The 20,385-nt window shown below is 40.6% G+C and overlaps 1 protein-coding gene across 2 annotated transcripts; it reads left to right on the top strand.

Moving 5' to 3' along the window:
* The first annotated feature begins 726 nt into the window (after positions 1-726).
* pfas (phosphoribosylformylglycinamidine synthase) lies at positions 727-20,375 on the top strand. 2 transcript variants are annotated; one of them, XM_042484136.2, is made up of 28 exons: positions 727-922; positions 2,178-2,300; positions 2,427-2,562; positions 3,178-3,283; positions 3,388-3,586; positions 5,993-6,098; positions 6,218-6,358; positions 6,444-6,568; positions 7,366-7,494; positions 7,581-7,718; positions 8,571-8,699; positions 8,821-8,894; positions 8,968-9,124; positions 9,232-9,293; positions 9,986-10,147; positions 12,209-12,445; positions 12,532-12,762; positions 12,947-13,127; positions 13,219-13,302; positions 14,382-14,537; positions 15,717-15,836; positions 16,359-16,504; positions 16,893-17,100; positions 18,067-18,158; positions 18,243-18,357; positions 18,437-18,586; positions 18,745-18,885; positions 19,791-20,375. In XM_042484136.2, exons 2-28 carry the CDS (start codon positions 2,180-2,182, stop codon positions 20,099-20,101), a joined length of 3,957 nt encoding a protein of 1,318 aa, XP_042340070.2. In that variant the 5' UTR covers positions 727-922; positions 2,178-2,179; the 3' UTR covers positions 20,102-20,375. The 2 variants fall into 2 exon arrangements, with proteins under 2 accessions (XP_042340070.2, XP_087934052.1); XM_088077926.1 differs by lacking the exons at positions 727-922; positions 2,178-2,300; positions 2,427-2,562 and adding an exon at positions 3,715-3,728.
* Positions 20,376-20,385: the final 10 nt, after the last annotated feature.

Raw genomic sequence — 20,385 nt, 5'->3', positions numbered from 1 at the left:
ATATTTCAAATTATTTTACAAAATTATTATAATTTCAAATTGTTTTTAAGATAACTTCCCTGTTGTTAATGTAAATTATGTTTTTGTTTGTTTTTAAATTTACCATTTGTTTTCTTGTGTTTGGGGGAGATTTTGCTCATTTTCAGGAAATTTTCTTGTATTTCTTGTACTGATTTCTTACATATCTCTGGGTCATATTTTCTTAAGTTGCTCATTGGCTACTTCCCATGATTTTTTAAAAGAAATCAATTTTTCTCAGATCTGAAAGTTACAAGGTACATGGTAGATTTATTATTTTTCAAACTACGTTTAAAAATGAATTTTTTCCTGAAATACTGCTACATATTTTAATTTAATTTTTCTAAAAGTAGTTTTAAAAAATGACTAACAAATCTACCTTGTACTTTGTAACCTTTTGAGTCTTGGCTTGATTTCTTAAAAGAGAAAAAAAAAGAATTTGCTCAGGTCTCAAAGCAAAAATAAATCCTAAACATTTGAATTTAATATTATATCTTGAGTAAAAACACTGATCCATTTGTCCTATGGCTATTATTACTATTACGTTATTTTTATGTATGTGTATGTATGTATATAATAATAATAATAATAATAATAACACAATAAATGTTTTATATGGCACTTTTCTTAACAAAGTTACAAAGGGCTTTTCATAAAACAAAACATTGATCTGTAACTCAATCACTGTAAACTCAGTGGAATTGCAGCTGCGCATGCGCACACGGTGTAGCAGCTCACACGTGGGTGCAGAGGTCCCTCCATCCATCCCGTCCTGTCAGTGTGCAGACCTCCACCACTGAACCACCTTCACTTCATTCAAAAACTGCAGAACTTTCTCCAGGACCTCAAGGCTGAAGGGCATTTCAACTTTTCACCGTAAAAAAAACTGCGGAAGCTGCTGCACGTAAGTTTAGCTAACTAGCTTTGTGCTAACTCCGGTAGCTTTTAGCCGCTTAGCTTCCACACAACAAAACACGGAAAACAGCCGCCAACTTTTGTAAACAGACAGGAAACTCCGGGCGCTGTGTCTCCTCTGTCTCATGTCACCAGACACATTAAGACATACTGTGTCCTCCGTGTTGTTACTGAAGGCGACAGACTGTTTGATACAGAAAGTCGCATCATAAACAGTGAAGAAGTGTGTGTGTGTGTGTGTGTGTGTGTGTGTGTGTGTGTGCGAGTGAGTGTGTGTGTGTGTATATATATGTGTATGTATGTATGTTAAAGGTGGCTGCACTAACAGAAAGCTCCTGACTGCAGAGTGTGACCTGCAACATGCACACAATCAGTGAGTTAATTATCAGCACGATGAGTGTGTGTGTGTGTGTGTGTGTGTGTCCGTGTGTGTGTGTGTGGTTAGTTTGGATTAGTTGTCCAGATTATTGTTAGTAATGAATACGTCATAACATCAGGACTGTTTAAAACACGTCTCATTTTTCCTATTTTTTTAAATGTACCTTTATTTATTTTTGTCATTTATACTCTTCATACATACTTACATACTTTTTCATACTTTTATTTATTTATTTTTTACCGGTTACCATTTACCTGATTTTTTTTTTCATGTTCATTCTGTCGAGAAACAAACAAACTTTATATTGCATTTTTTTTCTGACGGGCTGTTGTAAAAGCTGAGGTTTGATCAAAATATGGAGCTTTATTGTGAAAATAAATAATAATGATAGAAGCAGTGCGAACGCTATCTGTATTGATTTGAAGCGTTTTCCATTTTTTTCGGTCAAAAGTGTATAAACTGAGATTAACCTGATTTGCCATGAGACGCTTCCACATTTCTTAAACACACTTGTGCTCCAAACACGCTGCGATATTGGAGAGATCTCCTTATTTGGGATTCCTGTCCTCCTGCAGGCTTCAGTGTCTCGAGTGTCCTGCTGTGTGATCATTGGTTTGTTTTGACCTGAACTGAACTGCAGATTAAAGGTCCGCCTCGGTGAGAAGAGTCTCTGCGTTTCATTAATCACCAGCATTGACCTTTGACCTCTGATTTAGTGATCCTTCACCTCAGAGTATGCAGATGTTAGGAGTAAATCAATGCCGTCGCTTACAATTCATCACCTTTAACACATTCTCTGATTGATTTTTATTAACGGAGGTCTCGCTGTCTTTGAACTGGATTAACGTGTCCGTCTCTCCGTCAGTCATGGCTGTCGTCAGGTTCTACAGTAATGAAGCGGTGAACGGGCGAGCCTTACAGAGGGCGGCCAAGCTCTACCCGCAGCTGTCCGTCTCCTCTGAGCTGTGCTACAACGTGGAGCTGACAGGTGAGTGTGGAACAGCTCAGGATGAAGATAACTGAAGAGGTTTTGGACAAATAAATTCACCCGGAGAAACTGTCCACACACTCTCGGTCTTTTCCATTTGTCCATCTCATTTGTTTCCACCTGCAGGCTGTGAGAGTCTCGCTGCCGAGCAGAGGGAGGTGCTCCTGTGGTTGTTTCGCCCGCCCCTGCAGGCCGAGCCGCTGTCCGAGACCCCAAACCTCTCCGAGGGCAACGGGGAGAAACTGGTGGAGATTGGACCCAGGTACGCTGCACTCGCACGGTCTGATAAATGACCTCTATTACACTCTCTCGCTCTGCTTTTGTCCTACGGTGGCCTTTATGTTCTTCATTAAATTGTTTTATAACTGATGAACTGAGCGGTGCACGAAAACATTCATACAGCAAATGCAGTTTTCACTGTGTTAAAAGGTATCTTGAGTATTTTTCAGTCTGGACCCTATTTTCCCGTGTTTTTGTGTCTAAGTGACTAATGGGAATGTGTTTTGAAATTGGTCCAGTATTAAACGAAACTGCAGGGACAAAACAGGCTGCAATGGTAACTCTGAGCACGGGCTTGTTTTCCACTGACAGGCCCAGATTTTTATTCCAACTATGTAAACTCGCTGTGTGAAAGTTTACATACAAAGTCAACGCAAAGACGCGGACAGACGCAAATTCACACCAGGCAGAGCGATGGAAGCAAAAACGCTTATTTTGCATTTTGCGCTTCAGTTTAGGGTGTTAATGATTTAAAGAAGTTACTGTTTTTGCATCAGTGACGCTGGGAGAACTTGACGTAAGCGAGATAAACATCAAATAGTAGAAGAAAATGTCTTCTGACTGTTATTATTTATGTTATTTCTGTTTTTCTCTTCAGGCTGAACTTCTCCACCGCCTGGTCCACCAACGCCGTGTCCATCTGCCAGAGCGCCGGCCTCGCTAACGTCACCCGGGTCGAGCTGTCTCGCAGGTTTCTAATCAAGGTTTGCACACACAGATGAAAATCATTTTCTGGAGCGCTGATGCGGGATTATTTTTCACTTCATGTTCTTTGCTCCTGATGAGTTCTGTCTGTCTTCCCCTGCAGCCAAAGAGCGGCGGGAGCGTGACGGAGCTGAATGGAGACACGAAGAAGCTGATTGAGTGTCTGTACGACAGTATGACAGAATGCATCTATCAGCATCCCATCACCTCCTTCGCCGTGGAAACCAAACCGCAGCCGGTGTTCGAGGTGGACGTCGTGGGGAAGGGTCGGGCAGCTCTGGAGGCGGCAAACCACGATCTGGGTGAGACTTTCCCTTTACACTCTTTATCTTAATCCTCTCTTCATCTTTCTACTTCTGCTACTCGAGTATCTTTTTGTACTTTTACTGTAACCGCTCTCTCTTTTCTCTTCCCTCATGCATCTTTTCAGTCTTGCAGCTTTCAGTGAGTACACTGTGTCGTCTGGCGGAGGTAATAATGTCACATGATGCATGACATTATTACTTATCTGGTTGAAGTCACAGGACAGCAGTGGTGCCGCTGATTATCTCACACGTGCGTGCATGCTTTTAGCGTTTCTGTGTCTAATGTGATCTGGCAACAAGCCTCTATTTAATGGAAAGTCAGACGCTAAATAAGTTGTTTGACTGATTTTAAATCTGAAAACAGAGACAATATCAGCGTGTCTGCAGGTTCTTAAAAAGTCCTTAAAATGTCTTAGATTATTTTTTTAAGCACAACTTAATAACAGCCCACAAAAAACCCGACAAACATAATACAAATCTGCAGCTTTTAAGGTAATAATCCCACAAATGTAATACATTTCCAATAAACGTAGTATTTAATTTCCTGCAAATGTAATAGCTATTTCAATTGCAGGGATTTGTTATGTTTGTGGGAAGGAGAAAATCTTCAGCTTTTAAAAATTGTAAGAACTTACTGTAATAAGTAAGAAAAAATGCCTTTTTTTCAAAAATCTGGTTAAATTTGGTTAAAAATGATCTTGAAAAGGTCTTTAAAACATTAAATATAAATGTCTGATGCCTGCAGACACCCCAAACAAGTATAAAAACTAAATCTACTTGTTAGTTGCAATTTTGAATGATATAGTGACTTTTGGGTTAATGTTGCAACTTTAAACTCTACTTAACAAAATTAGGGCTTTCTCCCTAAATTGATTGGTCAATTTGTAAATTGTTAGAAAATGGTAAAAAAAAATTAACTAAAAAAGACCATTGAACTTTCTCAAAGGCCAGAGTGACGTCTTCACAAAGATGTTAAGTTTAATACAACATAAGATAATAAGAAGCAGCAAATCCTCACAAATACAAGTTACTTTTTAGTGTTTGTGTCAGATTTAAGATTGAATGTCTTTTAATCCACATATCAGCTAATCAGTTAATCAGCTAATCATCTCAGCTCTGAAACAAACTGTCACTGAGTGTGTGCTGACGGAGGTGGTGCAAAACGAATTAAAAAGTAATTAAAAAAACAGCACGAGACTAATGATTGCTGTATAAAACATAAAAAACAAAGAGAATATTAATATACGATCATAAGCAGTTGCGGGTTACTTTAAGTTTTTAATGACAGCGGCTGGTTATTCAGGTTTCACACTGGCCATCGCCACAGGACGTGGTGTGTGTGTGCTTATGTTCGCGCTCTGCTGCTTCACTGCTGCCCGGCTTCATAAATATTCACAAGCTGCTCGAATAGATGAGAATAATTTCAGTACGTACTTTGTAGGCGCTGCCATACTCAAGCGGTGAATTGAGGAGATAATTAAAAAAAGGCCTATCTGGAATTTCATGACACTACAGCCGCTTAATCCCCCATAAGGATGGATTTCACTCGCTTTTTGCTTTAATAGAAGGGACACAAATTCTTATAGGTGACATGACATCATCTAAAAACAGTGTTGATTAAATAATCATTTGTAATAAAAGTCCTTAAAATTGTGTTTAAATTATGGAATTTAAGTGTACATGTCGAGGTGTATGATACCTTCAAATGGGATGTATTCCAGATCGAAATAAAAATTCAATTCAAATTTAGGCAAAACACATTTTTTTACTAAAGGTCATTATCAAATGTTTTTTTTTCTTTCAGTCAGTTCACATAGAAATTTCATTAAGTTCTTTTTTGTTTATTTTCAGGTAATTTTCTTGTAACTTTTCACTATTTACTCTAAATTTTTGGGTCATTTTTTGTTAAATTGCTCATTTCTTTCTTCCCATGGTTTTGAAAGAAATCAAACCCATTTGCTCAGGTTTCAAAGGTTTGAAAAGGAAGGATTTTGTCCTCGAATGAGAAGGTCTATCTCAAAAGGATCCTTTCCAAAGTGTTGTCAGACATTTGATAACAAAAACACAAAAACAAACCCTTTTAACGGACGTAAACTGAGTCCCCATATGGGTTACATTCTGCCTGTTTTGTGGCTCTTCGCTGTAGCTTGCTTGGTCAATACTGGACAAATTTAAAAAAATGTTTCCATTAATCACACACATACACAAAAGTTGGAAAATAACGAAGTTACCGCTTAAATACAGAGTTTACTGTGTGTGTGGTGGTTGATTGATTAATTTTGCCTGTTTTAAATGAGTGCAAACTACATTAGTGGTCGATGTCTGCAGTGCTGTTAACAATAACACGTTAGAAAAGAGAAAAAAAGGTACAAGGTAGAAGATCTAATGCGTGTTGTAATGCAGGTCTGGCCTTTGACTCCTGGGATCTGGACTACTACACCTCGATGTTCCAGAGGATTAACAGGAACCCCACCAGCGTGGAGTGTTTCGACCTGGCCCAGTCCAACAGGTGGGGTCTGTCTGCAGCGAGCGGATCAGCAGGGCCGCTCTGTGTTGTGCGTGATGCTCGGCTCTGTAGTTTTCTTCTTGTGTTTAATGTTTTTTTTTTTTTGCACCCCGGTGTCGCAGCGAGCACAGTCGTCACTGGTTCTTCAGGGGGCGGATGGAGATCGACGGGCAGGAGCAGAAGGAGACGCTCTTCAGTCTCATAATGGACACCCAGCGGCACAGCAACCAGAACAACGTCATCAAGTTCTGCGACAACAGCAGGTCGGAGCAAAGTGTTTCTTTGTGTGTGTGTGTGTTTGTTTCTGTTCACGCTGACTCAATGTGAAATGTGTGTGTGTGTGTGCAGTGGTATAAGAGGGATGGAGCTGGAGTGTGTTTACCCAAAAGATCCATCCCAAGCCAGCGCGTATGAGACACGGCGTTCACTGAGACACGTCATCTTCACAGCAGAGACGCACAACTTCCCGACAGGTCAGGACACACAACATCCTGTTAACCTGAAACAAAAAGCAGGAGTGCAGGAGTTTGAGAAAATTTTGAAACTTTGAAACCTCTGAACTCTGAGCAAATTGGTTTGATTTCTTTAGAAAACATGAAAAAGTCAGTAAGCAAATTGGTAATGAATGTTTCACAAATTTCAAGAAATTAACAGATTTAGAAAATAATTTTTAATAAAGCAAGTAAAAATGTTTAGGGAAAAAAGAGCTAGGGAAAAAAACTTATAAAAAATTTAAATTTATAATGATCATAATCGAAAATTTATAATTATACTATTTTATAACTGTTTTTTTTCCAGGTCATTTCCATGTTTTTATAATTATTTTATTTTCTATTATTTATATTTAATTTTTTTATTTGTTTAGGTAATTGTATTGCACTTTTTTTTAAAGTGCTTTTCTTTTCTTTCTTTTTTTTTTTTTTTTACATTTTTCAGTTTTCCATTTCAGTTTTGTCGCTCATTGCTGTCCACTTATGTTTTTGAAAGAAATCAAGACAGTTTTGCTCAGGTTTCAAAGGGTTAAATCCTAAATATCAAAGCTTGTTTGAATTATTTTGGGTGGCCCTGAAAAGTCTGCAAGCAGTTTGGAAGATTTAAGACTGGATCTGTAAACCTCTCATATAATCAGAAAACATCAGTACCGACAATATCCCAGACTGCAATTCTCCAATTGTCTGCAGAGGTGAATCCGGGATAAATCGTCCGAAAAGTGCCACTTTTCCACGTGTTGTCTTCCACATCACCTTTAACAATCCCATCTGACCTGCAGGTGTGGCGCCGTTCAGCGGAGCCACCACGGGGACAGGAGGTCGGATCAGAGACGTCCAGAGTGCTGGACAGGGGGGCCACGTCATCGCCGGCACTGCAGGATACTGCTTCGGCAACCTGCACATACCAGGTCTGCAAAACGGCGCGCTTCCCTTTCTTCAGTTAAACGTGTGTTTTTTAATCAATAATGTCTTCTGTCACTGTCCGTCGCTCCAGGTTACGTCCTCCCCTGGGAGTCTGAAGGAGAAGGCTGGGAGTATCCGTCCAGCTTTGCTCCTCCGCTGCAGGTGGCGATTGAGGCCAGTGATGGAGCCTCAGACTACGGAAACAAATTTGGAGAACCTGTCCTGTCAGGTACGAAGCCCTACTAAAGCATGTCTGGATTAACTCTCACAGTAAAATATTTCTATATTATCTCTTTATTTTTCTGCCACTTATTTCTCCCAATTAATTATTTAGTTAATAAGCTGTTAAAAAATTTAGCTAAATGAAAAAAACTTTTGCTTGATGGAAGCCTTGCACTTAATTATTCTTGTAATCTGGCAGCAGCTGTGCTGTCTGTGCTCTTTTCTTTTTGTTTGTTTTGTTTCTTCTTTTTTGTTTGTTTGTGCATGTAAAAAAAATAATAATATAAGAAAAAACATTGTGCTAAAATGTCATTTAGAATGTCTTCAAGTTCACAGAGATGTCAAACAGTCCAAAACCTAAAAATATTACATTTAATTTCACGTGACAAAGAAATTCTTCACATTCTCGAAGCAGAAATTGTATAACCTAATAGTTTCTGATTTAATTTCTATCAACCAGCTAATAGATTAATTGACTAACTGTTGCAGCTGCGCTTACATATAGAGTATATTCATTATTTATTAATCACTTAATTTAATTTTTTGAATTCAGGTCAATCATGTATTGTAAAACGTTTTCTGAATAGCATCAGATGTCTTTTTTTGGATATAACCTGCGTCATGTTTATCTGTTCTTTAGTCACCAAAAAACACAAATAATTATGTCACAGAGAATGGCAAACACATTTCAGCACCTGTGAACCTGAAACCAGCAAACGTGGTGATTTCTGTTTGAAAAATGACTGAAACAATTGATGATTTTTCTCTAACACATTTCCCGTCAGTCTGCAGATTTATTGATTGACATTTCAATCTTCGAGCACTTTTTGTGAAATTAGTTCTGATTCCCCCCCTCTAGGTTTCGCTCGTTCTTTCGGCATGCGGCTGCCTAACGGCGAGCGGCGGGAATGGATTAAGCCAATCATGTTCAGCGGTGGTCTCGGCTCTATTGAAGACACACATGTGAAGAAAGAAGAGGCAGAGACCGGTAATGTTTCAGCTCAGTGTGTGTGTGGAGAGTGTTTAATCGATGCAGAGGCTATATTTACACACACATCCATTAGTGACTCACGGCGTCCCTCCGCTCCTCTGCTGCACTTGTCGATCAGGAATGGAAGTGGTGAAGATCGGAGGGCCGGTGTACAGAATCGGCGTGGGAGGAGGAGCGGCCTCTTCTGTACAAGTACGAGCGGTACAGTTCATCCCGCAGCAGTGACCTCGCCTGATGGTTATTTAAAAACACTTTGGCCTTTCAGGTCCAGGGGGACAACTCGAGCGACAGGGACATGGGTGCGGTGCAGAGAGGCGACGCTGAGATGGAGCAGAAGATGAATCGGGCTCTCAGGGCGTGTCTGGAGAGAAGCAGCGGGAACCCAATCTGCAGTATACATGATCAGGGGGCGGGAGGAAACGGTGGGAAACATGAGCTGTTTTTCTTGTTTGTTTGTTGTTTTCAGGATTTATGTAAGGCTGAGATGATGAGACAAAATTAACATTTTGAATCATATTATCATCTCCAGGTAATGTGCTTAAAGAGCTCAGTGAGCCAGCAGGAGCCGTAATCTACTGCAGCAGATTCAAGGTAATCAGCGCATGAACACGGCTACAAGCACACTCTTTATTTTTTTTTTTTAATTTTTAATAGTTTTTTTTTTTTAACAATAGAACATTCCCTGATAATAGGACCCCTTAAAAATAATAATAGTTTAAAAAAATAAACAAACAAAAAATAAAAACAAAAAAGTAAGCTATATTTAAGTATAAAGTCCATTTAGTTTAATCAAATGAATACAAAAACGGAATTTATAGAGAGGGGAGTTATTAACAGCAGAGCAGGTTCGGCCACAGTGGACACCAGCAATGACATTTTGAATGGTAGGGCTGTCAAATAATACATTTTTTATTCCCAGTGAATTGCGTTGTTTCTATAGTTAATTGTGATTAATCCCATTTTTTAATCGCATGTTTTCAATGCTACTATTTTGCATTGCATAACAGTTTTTATGTTCATTTTTACAAGGTAAAGCAATTCTTGATGAGGAAACATAAGACAGCAAAAAAACTGTATGGGATAAACATAAATTGGGAATGTCTGTGAAGAGGAGACTCATCAATACCCACGCCAGATATGATGTAACTTGAGAGCTGACTGTGTAAAAATGTCCATTTTCACTTGTAGGCTCGCTGTCATTTATTCCTTTGCATAAACCCTTTTTAGTCTCTAATCCTTTAAATTTTAATCCTTTTTGTTTTCTCGCCGTCTTTGTTTTACAGAAAGGTGACCCCACGCTGAGTGTGCTGGAGCTGTGGGGAGCAGAGTATCAGGAGAGCAACGCCCTGCTGCTCCGTCCGTCAGACAGGAGCTTCCTGGAGAGGGTGTGTCGGAGGGAGAAGTGTCCCGTCGACTTTGTGGGAAACATCACCGGAGACGGAAAGGCACGTTTCACCCTGGATCAAACCGATAAGTGTTGCACTAATCAATCCACTTTAGTGAGCAGCCGTTGTCGGCAGGTCAAACTGCTGAACCACCTCAAGTTTCACCCAACAATGGAAACTTTTACTTCACTGTTTCTGTTACACACAGATTACAAAACTAACAATTGCAAAAATGTAGAATGAACATCTGTGGTCAACAAGCGATTCTGCTCCTCTGCTCTTTGTCATTATATGTAGAGCGTCTCTGTCTGCTTGTGTGTCTGCTCGTCTCTGTTTAGGCGTAAGTGACAAATATGTGGGGAAAAAAGCGCCTAATTAAAAAACACGATCACAAACAGATGTGATATTGCGCCATTTCTAAATTAAAATAAAAAAGAAAAAAGGCCAGATAGACCCGGCATGTCCAAAGTCCAGTCTGGGAGCCAGTTGTATTGTTCCAGTACCAGTATTACGTACTATATAGTATGCCAGAAAAAGATTTGTCCCAATACGTCAGATGCAGTTTGCCAAAAATACAATGATGTTCTACTTCATCTGGTCAAATTTTGCAGCATCCTTTTCTGGCTCTTCTTACCCACAATCCTCTGTGCAGAGGAGGCTACGTCACTATCGACTGAGTCGCAAACAGATGACAGCTGATTGACAGCTGACAGAAGCTGCAGTGATGGATGACGAGGAGTCGATAGTAATATGCATGTATTGATTTTTTCCTTCAAATCATATTTATTGGCCCTTTTGTTCATTTGGTATAAACAGAACAAACATTCACAAACCTCATCCATCCAGTCCCACAAAACAAAACAAACAAAAACAAAATTTTTCTCAGTAATAGGAAAAACTCTGACAAATTATTAAAAATAATAATAATAATAATAATTGTATTGTATATGTTTATTGAACAAAACAGTAATAGAGAAATGCATATTTAGGTAAATGTTTTGTAATATAAAATCTTTAATCCACAATGTATGTACTTCTAACTTCAGGGTTAAATTACATATGTTACAGCATAACAACAGCAGAGCTCTCTGTGTTTTCTTTGATCACCATGGTAACAGATATATGAGCAAGAAGGTCAGAGTTCAGGGTGCAGTGTTATTATGCAGAAGTACGTCCTGTTTGTGTGCAAACTGCATGCAGCAGTGCATACTTAATGAGGGCAGCCAGAGTACGCACTAAAAGTAAAAAGAATTTGTATTTGTGGCCCACCACACAGTGTTGGTTAATCATGCAAAACCACTTGGCATTTTTTCCATTCACCTCACGATGGCAGGACAAACATACAGTTTGTTCATCAACGGTGTTTACCCAACAGCTGACAAATCAACAGTGAGGGCAGCTTCTGTCGGGAGCGCTTCAAAGTTAAATGCTTTTGCACTGAAAGATGAAACAGTCGCATTTTGTCTCATTTGTATGCAAGGAGCAGCTGCCCCCCGGTATTTTCACATTATCTAATCTGGCCCCCATTCAAAAAAGTTTGGACACCCCTGAAATAGATGGAAACTAGAGGCACTGCAGCGATAGTTTGTGAGAAAGCTGACGGAGCTCAATGGCCGGCCTCCGGGCTTCAGGGCACTTCTGTTTCCTTTCTGAAGTCGGCAGCTCACTGGCAACAACATTTTCCTCAGAGAATTTCCATCAATAAAGCACCAAACAACTGTTAGGGACCTCATACTGTAGTATTTGCTTTAGCTCCTCACATACCATTTCCTCAAATACAATTATTTTCTGACATTTCCAAAAAAACATGAGAATGGTCTCTGCATCAAATAACCATTTCTGACGACTGTGCTGCTGCTTACTCTTCAGTTCTGGTGTAAGAAGGAAAACAAATCTGATTCTTCCATTAAAAAAATTCCCTGCAGGTTTGCAAATCAGTGTATGAACGGTGTATCTTCCACATACAACCTTGGACTGAAATTTCAGCACAGACGGTTTTAAATTGAATCTGTACTCCGCAGAGCAGATGACATTTGGTTAATACCCTTAAAAGTACCAAGTTTGACACCCAGCGCTACTCAAGATCAGCATTGTTTATTTCGATCTTTGTGTCTCCCTCAGATTGTGCTGGTGGATGACGAGGGAGACGGTGGCGATGAAGCCGACAGACGGCGTCATCCTGTCGACCTGCAGCTGGAGTGGGTTCTGGGCAAAATGCCACAGAAGGTGTTTAAGATGGAGCGTCTGGCTCCGACCCGTCAGCCTCTGGCTCTCCCTGCAGGACTGACAGTCAAAGATGCGCTGGACAGAGTTTTACGTTTGCCTTCTGTAGCGTCCAAACGCTACCTGACCAACAAGGTGTGTTTTCATCCTCTCTGTCTTTAGATGTGCTTTTGTGCAGACGTTTTGCGACTCCCCCTGTCTTCACTCCCTCCCCTTCTCAGGTGGACCGGTCTGTGACTGGGTTGGTTGCCCAGCAACAGTGCGTCGGCCCTCTTCACACCCCATTGGCCGACGTGGCTGTTGTCGCTCTGTCACCGTTCAGCCTCGAAGGAGCAGCCACTGCCATCGGAGAGCAGCCAGTGAAAGGCCTGGTCTGTCCTGCAGCCGGAGCTCGCATGGCTGTCGGAGAGGCTCTGACCAATCTGGTGTTTGCCAGAGTCACGGCTCTGAAGGTGAGCCGGGCGGGGAGAGCGAGGGAAACCAAATTAAAATACTGCACATGATCGGCCGTTTCTGGTGCACACTTTTGTCAAGTGTAAACAAAATATCTGAGTTGATTAAATCTTCCTCAGGTTAGAACTGGTTCAAGCTGGTTTATTTTCCTTTAAAATAAAAACTGATGAATGTGTGTTTCAGGATGTGAAGTGTAGCGGTAACTGGATGTGGGCTGCTAAGCTGCCCGGTGAGGGAGCCTGTCTGTGGGAGGCCTGCAACGCCATGTGTGAGGTCATGGGCCAGCTGGGAGTGGCCATCGATGGGGGCAAAGACTCTCTGAGTATGGCCGCCAGAGTCGGCAAAGAGACGGTCAAAGCTCCAGGTGCTCCCACATTGCGTGTGTCTGTCATTTTAAGTGTGTGTGTGCGTGTGTTAATATGTCTTTCTTTACCTCGGCGTTCCTTCTGTTTCAGGTGCTTTGGTTATTTCGGCATATGCAGTTTGTCCTGACATCACAGCCACTGTGACGCCCGACCTCGAGGATCCAGATGGAAAAGGTGATTCACACTAAAGGAGCAAACGCACTGAAATTGATAATTGACGCACCGTCTTTGATGTGTATCAGTTGATGCTCCGGTGACACACTGCAGAGTCAGATATCGAACGCAAACAACCACAAGAAGGCGAGGCAGCTTTATTTTTACATTGCATTTGATACAACAGGGCAATTCAAAGTGCTTTACAGAGCATAAAATATAAAAAAAACATATAATAACATAATAAAGGATACAGATTTACAATAAAAGAGTAAAGAAATAAGATATGAAAGGTAAAATATATTACTTAATTATTTAAAACGAACTTTAAAAATAAAAATATCAAAAGTGCAAACTAGATGCAAAGATAAAAAGATTATTTAAAATGATATAAAATCCAGTTTAAAAGTAAATCTGCAGTTATCGGATAGAGTAGGCAGTGTAAAAAAGGTTTTTAGCTTTGACTTAAAAATAGTCAGTCGGGGCTTGTCAAACATCCTCTGGAAGCAGCAGTGTTTTAGGAAAAGGTCACTGCATTGGCAAAAATCTTGTATATTACAGACACCCATTCATTCTCTGTACATTTGTATTTGAGTAATATATGAAATTCCTAATGCTGATAGGAATTTGACTCAGTCCAGCTCACACATAAGTAAATAAACTCTATGATGCAGTCTTGGTCAGACTTGTTAGAAATGAATAAAAAATGACGCTTCTGTTGTCGGGTCCACCTTTGTTGCTCTAAAATAGAAACAAGTCAGTTTGGTAAAACTTAAAACACTTCTGGTGCGTGTTCGGCCTTTTAAAAGATGGTGCACTTCAAAATGTGCATGTCAGATGCTCTCAGTGCGTTTGTGTCTTCAGCCTCAAACTAATTTTAGATTGCTTTTAATCAGTGAAAAGTATACCGTATGTCGTATTGACTTGCATTCATTGTTTTGAAAACTTTTATTCCCAGTTGCAGAAGTATGAGTTCTGAATTTCGTATGTCCTCATCTCACCCAGACTGCTCACATCTCTCTGCAACAACCACGCACACACATTGCACACACGCTCCCCCTCGCAGTAACAGACTCTGACCTTTTGTCCTCTGTCTGCAGGCGTGTTGTTGTGGGTTCCTCTCAGTCCGGGCCGTCATCGTCTGGGAGGCTCTGCATTGGCTCAGTGCTACAGCCAGCTGGGAGACTGCTCTCCTGACCTGGAGCAGCCACAACTATTGACTGCCTGCTTCAACACCACACAGACGCTCACACACGGTCAGCATGCACTCGCAGGCAAAGAGCTACCTGCCACAGAGGAGAGAAAAAGTTTAGCATTGTTCATTGTGATGCACTCTGTGAGCAAACTTTCCTGTAGCTTCATTTTCATACTTTCTTCCCTCAGCAGATTTGCATTGTGACACACAGCCACCTGGTGGTTCAACTGTGTAGTTTTAGTTCATCAAAAGCAGCAGGACCTGCTGGCTCTTATTGTTTCTGTCACATTTTATCACCCGCTGAGTAATGAGGAGCTAAATTTAAAACGGCACAGCAACCTATTAAAGTTTTATTTCTTGTCAGTTTTTGTTTTTGTTTAACCAAAAAAAACTCTTGAGATTAAAAAGCTCTTTTTCAAGAGACAGGCCGCAACAAAAGTTACTGAAAAGATGGAACAAAAATGGAACAAAAACAAAAGATTCATCAATATAAAACACGAAAAAAGCACAAAGTTACCACAAGGAAGCACAAAGGTTCCCTCGTACTTTTCACAGATTTCTTGCTAACTTCTAGGTCATTTCTTATTTGGTTGCTTATTTCATTCTTCCTATGTTCCAGTTTGCCCAGGTTTCAAAGGATAAATAAATTATTTTTATTTTATTTCCCATCTTTGCTGAGCAGCAGTTTTTTGTGGAAAAAGAAAATAAAAGCTAGTTCCACATAGACGCCTGTCCCAAATACAAGCCTGTCGAGTTCAATACTTAAATTATAGCCCGGGCTATTAATTGAAATTTTATGGTAACGCTATATTTTGCCAAACTCTATACAAACCTTAGGTATATATAATATATAATATATAATATATAATACAATGAACAGAGAGCATAGCCATTTTTTAATTTTTTTTCTTTATGAAGACACATAAATATCAATTAATCAAATTTTATTTATATAACACCTTTCAAACACATAAAATGCAATTCAAAGTGCTTTACAGTTTGAATGAAGAAACAACAAACAAGAACAAAAAATGGATCTTAAAAAATGGACTGTAAATAAAACATTAAAAATGACAATAAAAAAAGATAATAAAGAAATAAAAAAAACATAAAATAGTAGTAGTAAGACTACATAAAAGCCAGACTTATATGCTGTAAAAAGGCCAAGAATGACTTTTTAAATAAGAGAATGTCAATGAAAAAGTCTGTAAATGAGGATTAAACATTTCTGTTGTTTCAGATCGTCTGCTGAGTGCGGGACATGACGTCAGCGACGGAGGCCTCATTTCCTGTTTGCTAGAAATGGCGTTTGCAGGAAACCGTGGGATGGATGTGGAGCTGACGTCACAGGGAGCTGGAGGTCAGTGAGCCGACGTGTTTGACACAAACAGGATATAAACTGTGTGGTTTTAATCATAAACTGTGTAAAAGTGGACATAGCCAGCGTGATGTTTTGTATGTGGTTTTTTGAACCCACATTTTGTTTGTTGAAAGTGCTTTAAGAGCTTTTGCTTCGTCATCTTGGTGCCAGCTGCAGAGTCACCTTAAACTAGACTCTTTTATCAGCCCGGGAGATTTTAAACTCAGGATTAATGACTTTTTCAACACTGAATGCACGTCTCGTCTCTGAAAGGCCGCTAATTGGCTGTCTCTAAGTTTTTGCTTGCTGCTTGAGTGTGAATTTTATTGCTGTTGTGTTTTTAGTCTCTTTGTTCTTTTATGTGAAGTTCATCACACTGCTGTCTTGGCCAAGTCTCCCATGAAAAAGAGATTCTGAATCTCAGTGGGACTATTCTTAGTTACATGAAGGTGAAATGAAATAAGAAATAAATGAATAAAACTCTGAACTCATGCCGTGTTTACGCTGCGTCTCTGTCTGCAGTCATGGAGCTGCTGTTCAGCGAGGAGCTGGGTTTGGTTCTGGAGGTTTCAGAGCTCGACGTAGAAAAAGTGTGTCAGAGATACAGCGACGCGGGCGTGCAGTGTCATCGTGTCGGCAAAACCTGCGGCTTCGGACCAGACGCTGTGGTGAGACATTAATCTCTGCTTGAATCTCAAAGGAAAATAAAAAAGATGACCGGCTGCTCTGTAGCCTGAAATCAAACATGGAAACCAGGAACCAACAGGATAAACAGGGAAAAAATCGGAGGAAAATGAGAAGGAATTACATTAAAAAAGTCTTTATTATAGTGACTGAATCATTAAAAAAGCCAACATGGTTCGACCACTACAGGTCTCCATCAAGGCTTTTTTCTTTTTTAATGATTTAGCCATGACAATAAAGGCTTTTTAATAATTCCTCCTCGGTTTTTTCATGTTTTCCACACTTTTGGAGCACCTGGATTTCCCTCCTGTGTATCTCAAAGGGATTTATCTAATCTGTAATGACCGTTGTTCTCCCTCACTCGTCTTTCAGGTCAGCGTTCGTGTGGACGGACAGGAAGTGCTGAGAGAGCCGCTGCCGAGCCTCAGAGCATTATGGGAGGACACCAGTTTCCAGCTGGAGCGCCTCCAGGCCAACGAGATCTGTGTTAAACAGGAAGAAGAGGGGCTAGCCAAGAGGACACAACCCCACTTCAAACTGACCTTTGACCCCTCTGAAATGCCGACTATCTGCCAGCTCAGTAAGAACAAACAGGATTGGTGTCATTTACAATCGTTTAGTGTTTTCTGAGGCAGAGTCCTGCATGAAATATGCAGCGAGGTATCTGTGAAAAGGTGATTTTTTTCTGGTATTTTGTCTTCATTTTATTTATGGGTTTGGTTCTGAGTTTAACAAAGAACATGCAGGTTGGATTTGATGATAGATAAATTAAAATAAGATAAAAAATAATTTTAATGTAATAAACATTTTAAAACTCTCTTAATTCGGATGTTTTTGCGGGTCCGTGAAGACCGCACAGGCAGACTCAGCATGACTTCTGTTTTTCCTCAGCAGCAGTTTAAGTTTGGATCAAAGACAGCATAATTACTTTGTCGATCTGGTCTGAGCTGATCGGGTCGATTAATGAGAGGAGGAGCAGCCTCAGAGAGTGGAAGCAAACTGTAGATCCAGCACAATGAACTGTGAAGTTTCACTTTCTCTGCGCCTGATGGCCTACTGCTCCGCCTGTGCCAAGCGTACGCTCTGTGTGCAGGGTGCAAAAAATCAAAAAATAACCAAGCAACATATATATATACATATATATATATATATATATATATATATATATATATATATATATATATATATACATATATATATATATTCCAGTAGCAGTCCAAGTGAACAGTCCAGCTCCAAAAATATATAAAATCTATACGTGGCTGCAGATGTTGCAGTATTCCACATTAGGCGGATTTCCATTGCAGATTTGTGCAAAAACTTAAGTGATATTTTTGAAATATCGATAAATGTCTGGTCCACTACAATAATGATTTTGTCTATAAAATGTAAGAAATAACTTACATATATGGCTGTCACAATTACCCAGAATACACACCAGTTGAATTTGGGCTGGCCAACATTAAAAAGTATTCAGTGCAGTGATATTTAAATCATTGTAGTAGTTAAAACCACGTATATATTTGTATAATCATCGTTGTTTCAGGTGCAGGGCAGCCTCGTGTAGCTGTGGTCAGAGAAGAGGGCAGTAACGGAGACCGAGAGATGTCTGTTTCTCTTTATATGGCCGGCTTTGAGGTAACTAAAGTGTTCGTAACTGAGTACAAACTGACCTAAGCTGTGTAGCTGGTGTCCGTCACTCGTGTCTGTTTCTCTGTGCAGGTGTGGGATGTCAACATGCAGGACCTGTGCTCCGGCTCTCTAACTCTGGAGTCGTTCAAAGCGGTCGTGTTTGTTGGTGGATTCAGCTACGCGGATGTTCTTGGATCAGCTAAAGGCAAATAAACACCCACACACGCGCTCACAGGTCGCGTCGATATGCAAGTTTGTGTAACACCATTCATCCTTCGTAACAGGTTGGGCTGCTACTGTTGCATATAACCCGAAGGCCAAGGCTGAGTTTGATCGCTTCCGGCGGCGAGACGACACGCTGAGTCTGGGCGTGTGTAACGGCTGCCAGCTGCTCGCCCTGCTGGGCTGGGTGGGAGAGGGCGAGGATGGAGCAGGTATGAGGAAAAGCCTATGGTCGTAATAACAGGAAAAACAGTACTATAGTCGTAACTGATGCGATGCCACACGATATGTGGAGAAATGAACAAAATCACCAGAGATGAGACCTTTGGCAGAGGTCAGTTTGAAGTTCTTCCCTTTATTTTCCCCTCAGAGAGTGAAGTAGTGCTGACCCATAATAAGTCTGGCAGGTTTGAGTCTCGGTTCGTCAGCGTTGGGATCCAGAAGTCCCCGTCCGTCTGGCTCAGAGGCATGGAGGGCTCGGCTCTGGGAGTCTGGGTTGCACACGGAGAAGGTACAGTACTGTAAGGTCGACCGTGTCGTAGTTCTTAATTTGCCACAAAAGTTTGAAACATTGGTGCTTGCACTCCTTTGCGTATGATATATTCATCGATCTTTTATAAACTGGACATGAAGAGTCCAGTTTATAAAAGACCCCCCCCACACACACACACACACACACACACACACACACACACACACACACACACACACACACACATACACACACACATACATCTGAATGTAAACAAATAGCAAAGTTACAGGGGGGATGTGTTGCCACAGCAAAAGTACAGAGACAGGTCATCCAGGCTTATGGAACCATGATAATATAGAAAAATGACAGTGTAGGTCTGATATGAACCAAGTAAAGCTTCTGGACTTTATGGAAATCGTGCAGTGAGGAGTGAAGCACACAGGTGATCTATTCATTAGAGATACACTCCTTTTTAAGAAGATGTCACGACTTCATTGTCAGAACATCCTTGATCTAAAAAAAAAAAAAATCATTTTGTTGACAATGTTCACGTCAGTCTTCACCATTTGCATGAGCTTAGACTAAAAACTAAAATTTTATTAAACATGTTTGATTTTGTCCAACATCAAAACAAGAAAAAAACAACTCGGGCTGAGTTTTATCACCACTTTACACCAAATAATCGAGATAACGGGAGCGCACGCCGACTGAGGTAAAATCCTCATGACTTCGTGCCAACACTGGAAATTTGTGCCAGTGCAATCATTTAAAAATGGTGTAAGGCCGGCGTTAGTTGAGCACAAAAGGTTACTCAGTGTGAAACTTTTGAACTTGTGCAACGCTTCCTCGTTCTGCTGACTCATGAGTCACAGGTCAGAGTGTCCTGTAATCAACAGCTGTGTTTGATATTGATTTTCCCCACAACATTTTTTTCTGCTCAGGTCTGGTGCAATTTCGTAGCTCTCTGGCTCAGGACCAGATCATTTCTGGTGGGCTCGCCCCTGTTCGTTACCTTGACGACAGCGGTCACCCCACTGAAGACTACCCTCTGAACCCGAACGGCTCCCCGCAGGGCATAGCAGGGCTCTGCTCCAGGGACGGGAGACACCTGGCCATGATGCCGCACCCGGAGCGCTGCACCCTGGGCTGGCAGTGGCCCTGGGCTCCGAGGGACTTCAGACCGTCTCTCACACCGTCACCATGGTTACGTATGTTTAAGAACGCAGCCGCCTGGTGCAGCAACACAGAGTGATAGTACTCTGTTTACATTTCTGGAACTGTCAGAGTAGTATTATTGTCTTTTTGGGGTCAACTGAAACTGTTTACAATACCCAGTCATGTAATACACATTTTTACTACCTGTGGTACTTTTTGTTGGCTTTATTTCTGATGCCTGCTGTAATACTTTATGATTTTGATATTGTGAATTATTGTTGTACCAGTCTGGTCTGCTGATTATATCACTGTTTCTCAGCCAAAATTTTAGAAATAAAATTTGCTAATAAATACATAATGTAACAGCAGAAGCATGTGTTA

Source organism: Plectropomus leopardus, chromosome 5 (genome assembly GCF_026936395.1).
Source record: "Plectropomus leopardus strain MGB_pleo_1.0 chromosome 5, ASM2693639v1, whole genome shotgun sequence".
Lineage (NCBI taxonomy): Eukaryota > Metazoa > Chordata > Actinopteri > Perciformes > Serranidae > Plectropomus > Plectropomus leopardus.
Note: the sequence above shows the minus strand (reverse complement) of the source record. Positions and strands in the feature narration are given on the sequence as shown.

Bases quoted from the DNA above. Each gene is read 5' to 3' on its own strand.
- pfas (XM_042484136.2), top strand. From the start codon at position 2,180: ATGGCTGTCGTCAGGTTCTACAGTAATGAAGCGGTGAACGGGCGAGCC. The intron at 10,148-12,208 runs GCACGTTTCACC...TGTCTCCCTCAG, and splicing joins ACATCACCGGAGACGGAAAG to ATTGTGCTGGTGGATGACGA. The intron at 12,446-12,531 runs GTGTGTTTTCAT...TCCCCTTCTCAG, and splicing joins AACGCTACCTGACCAACAAG to GTGGACCGGTCTGTGACTGG.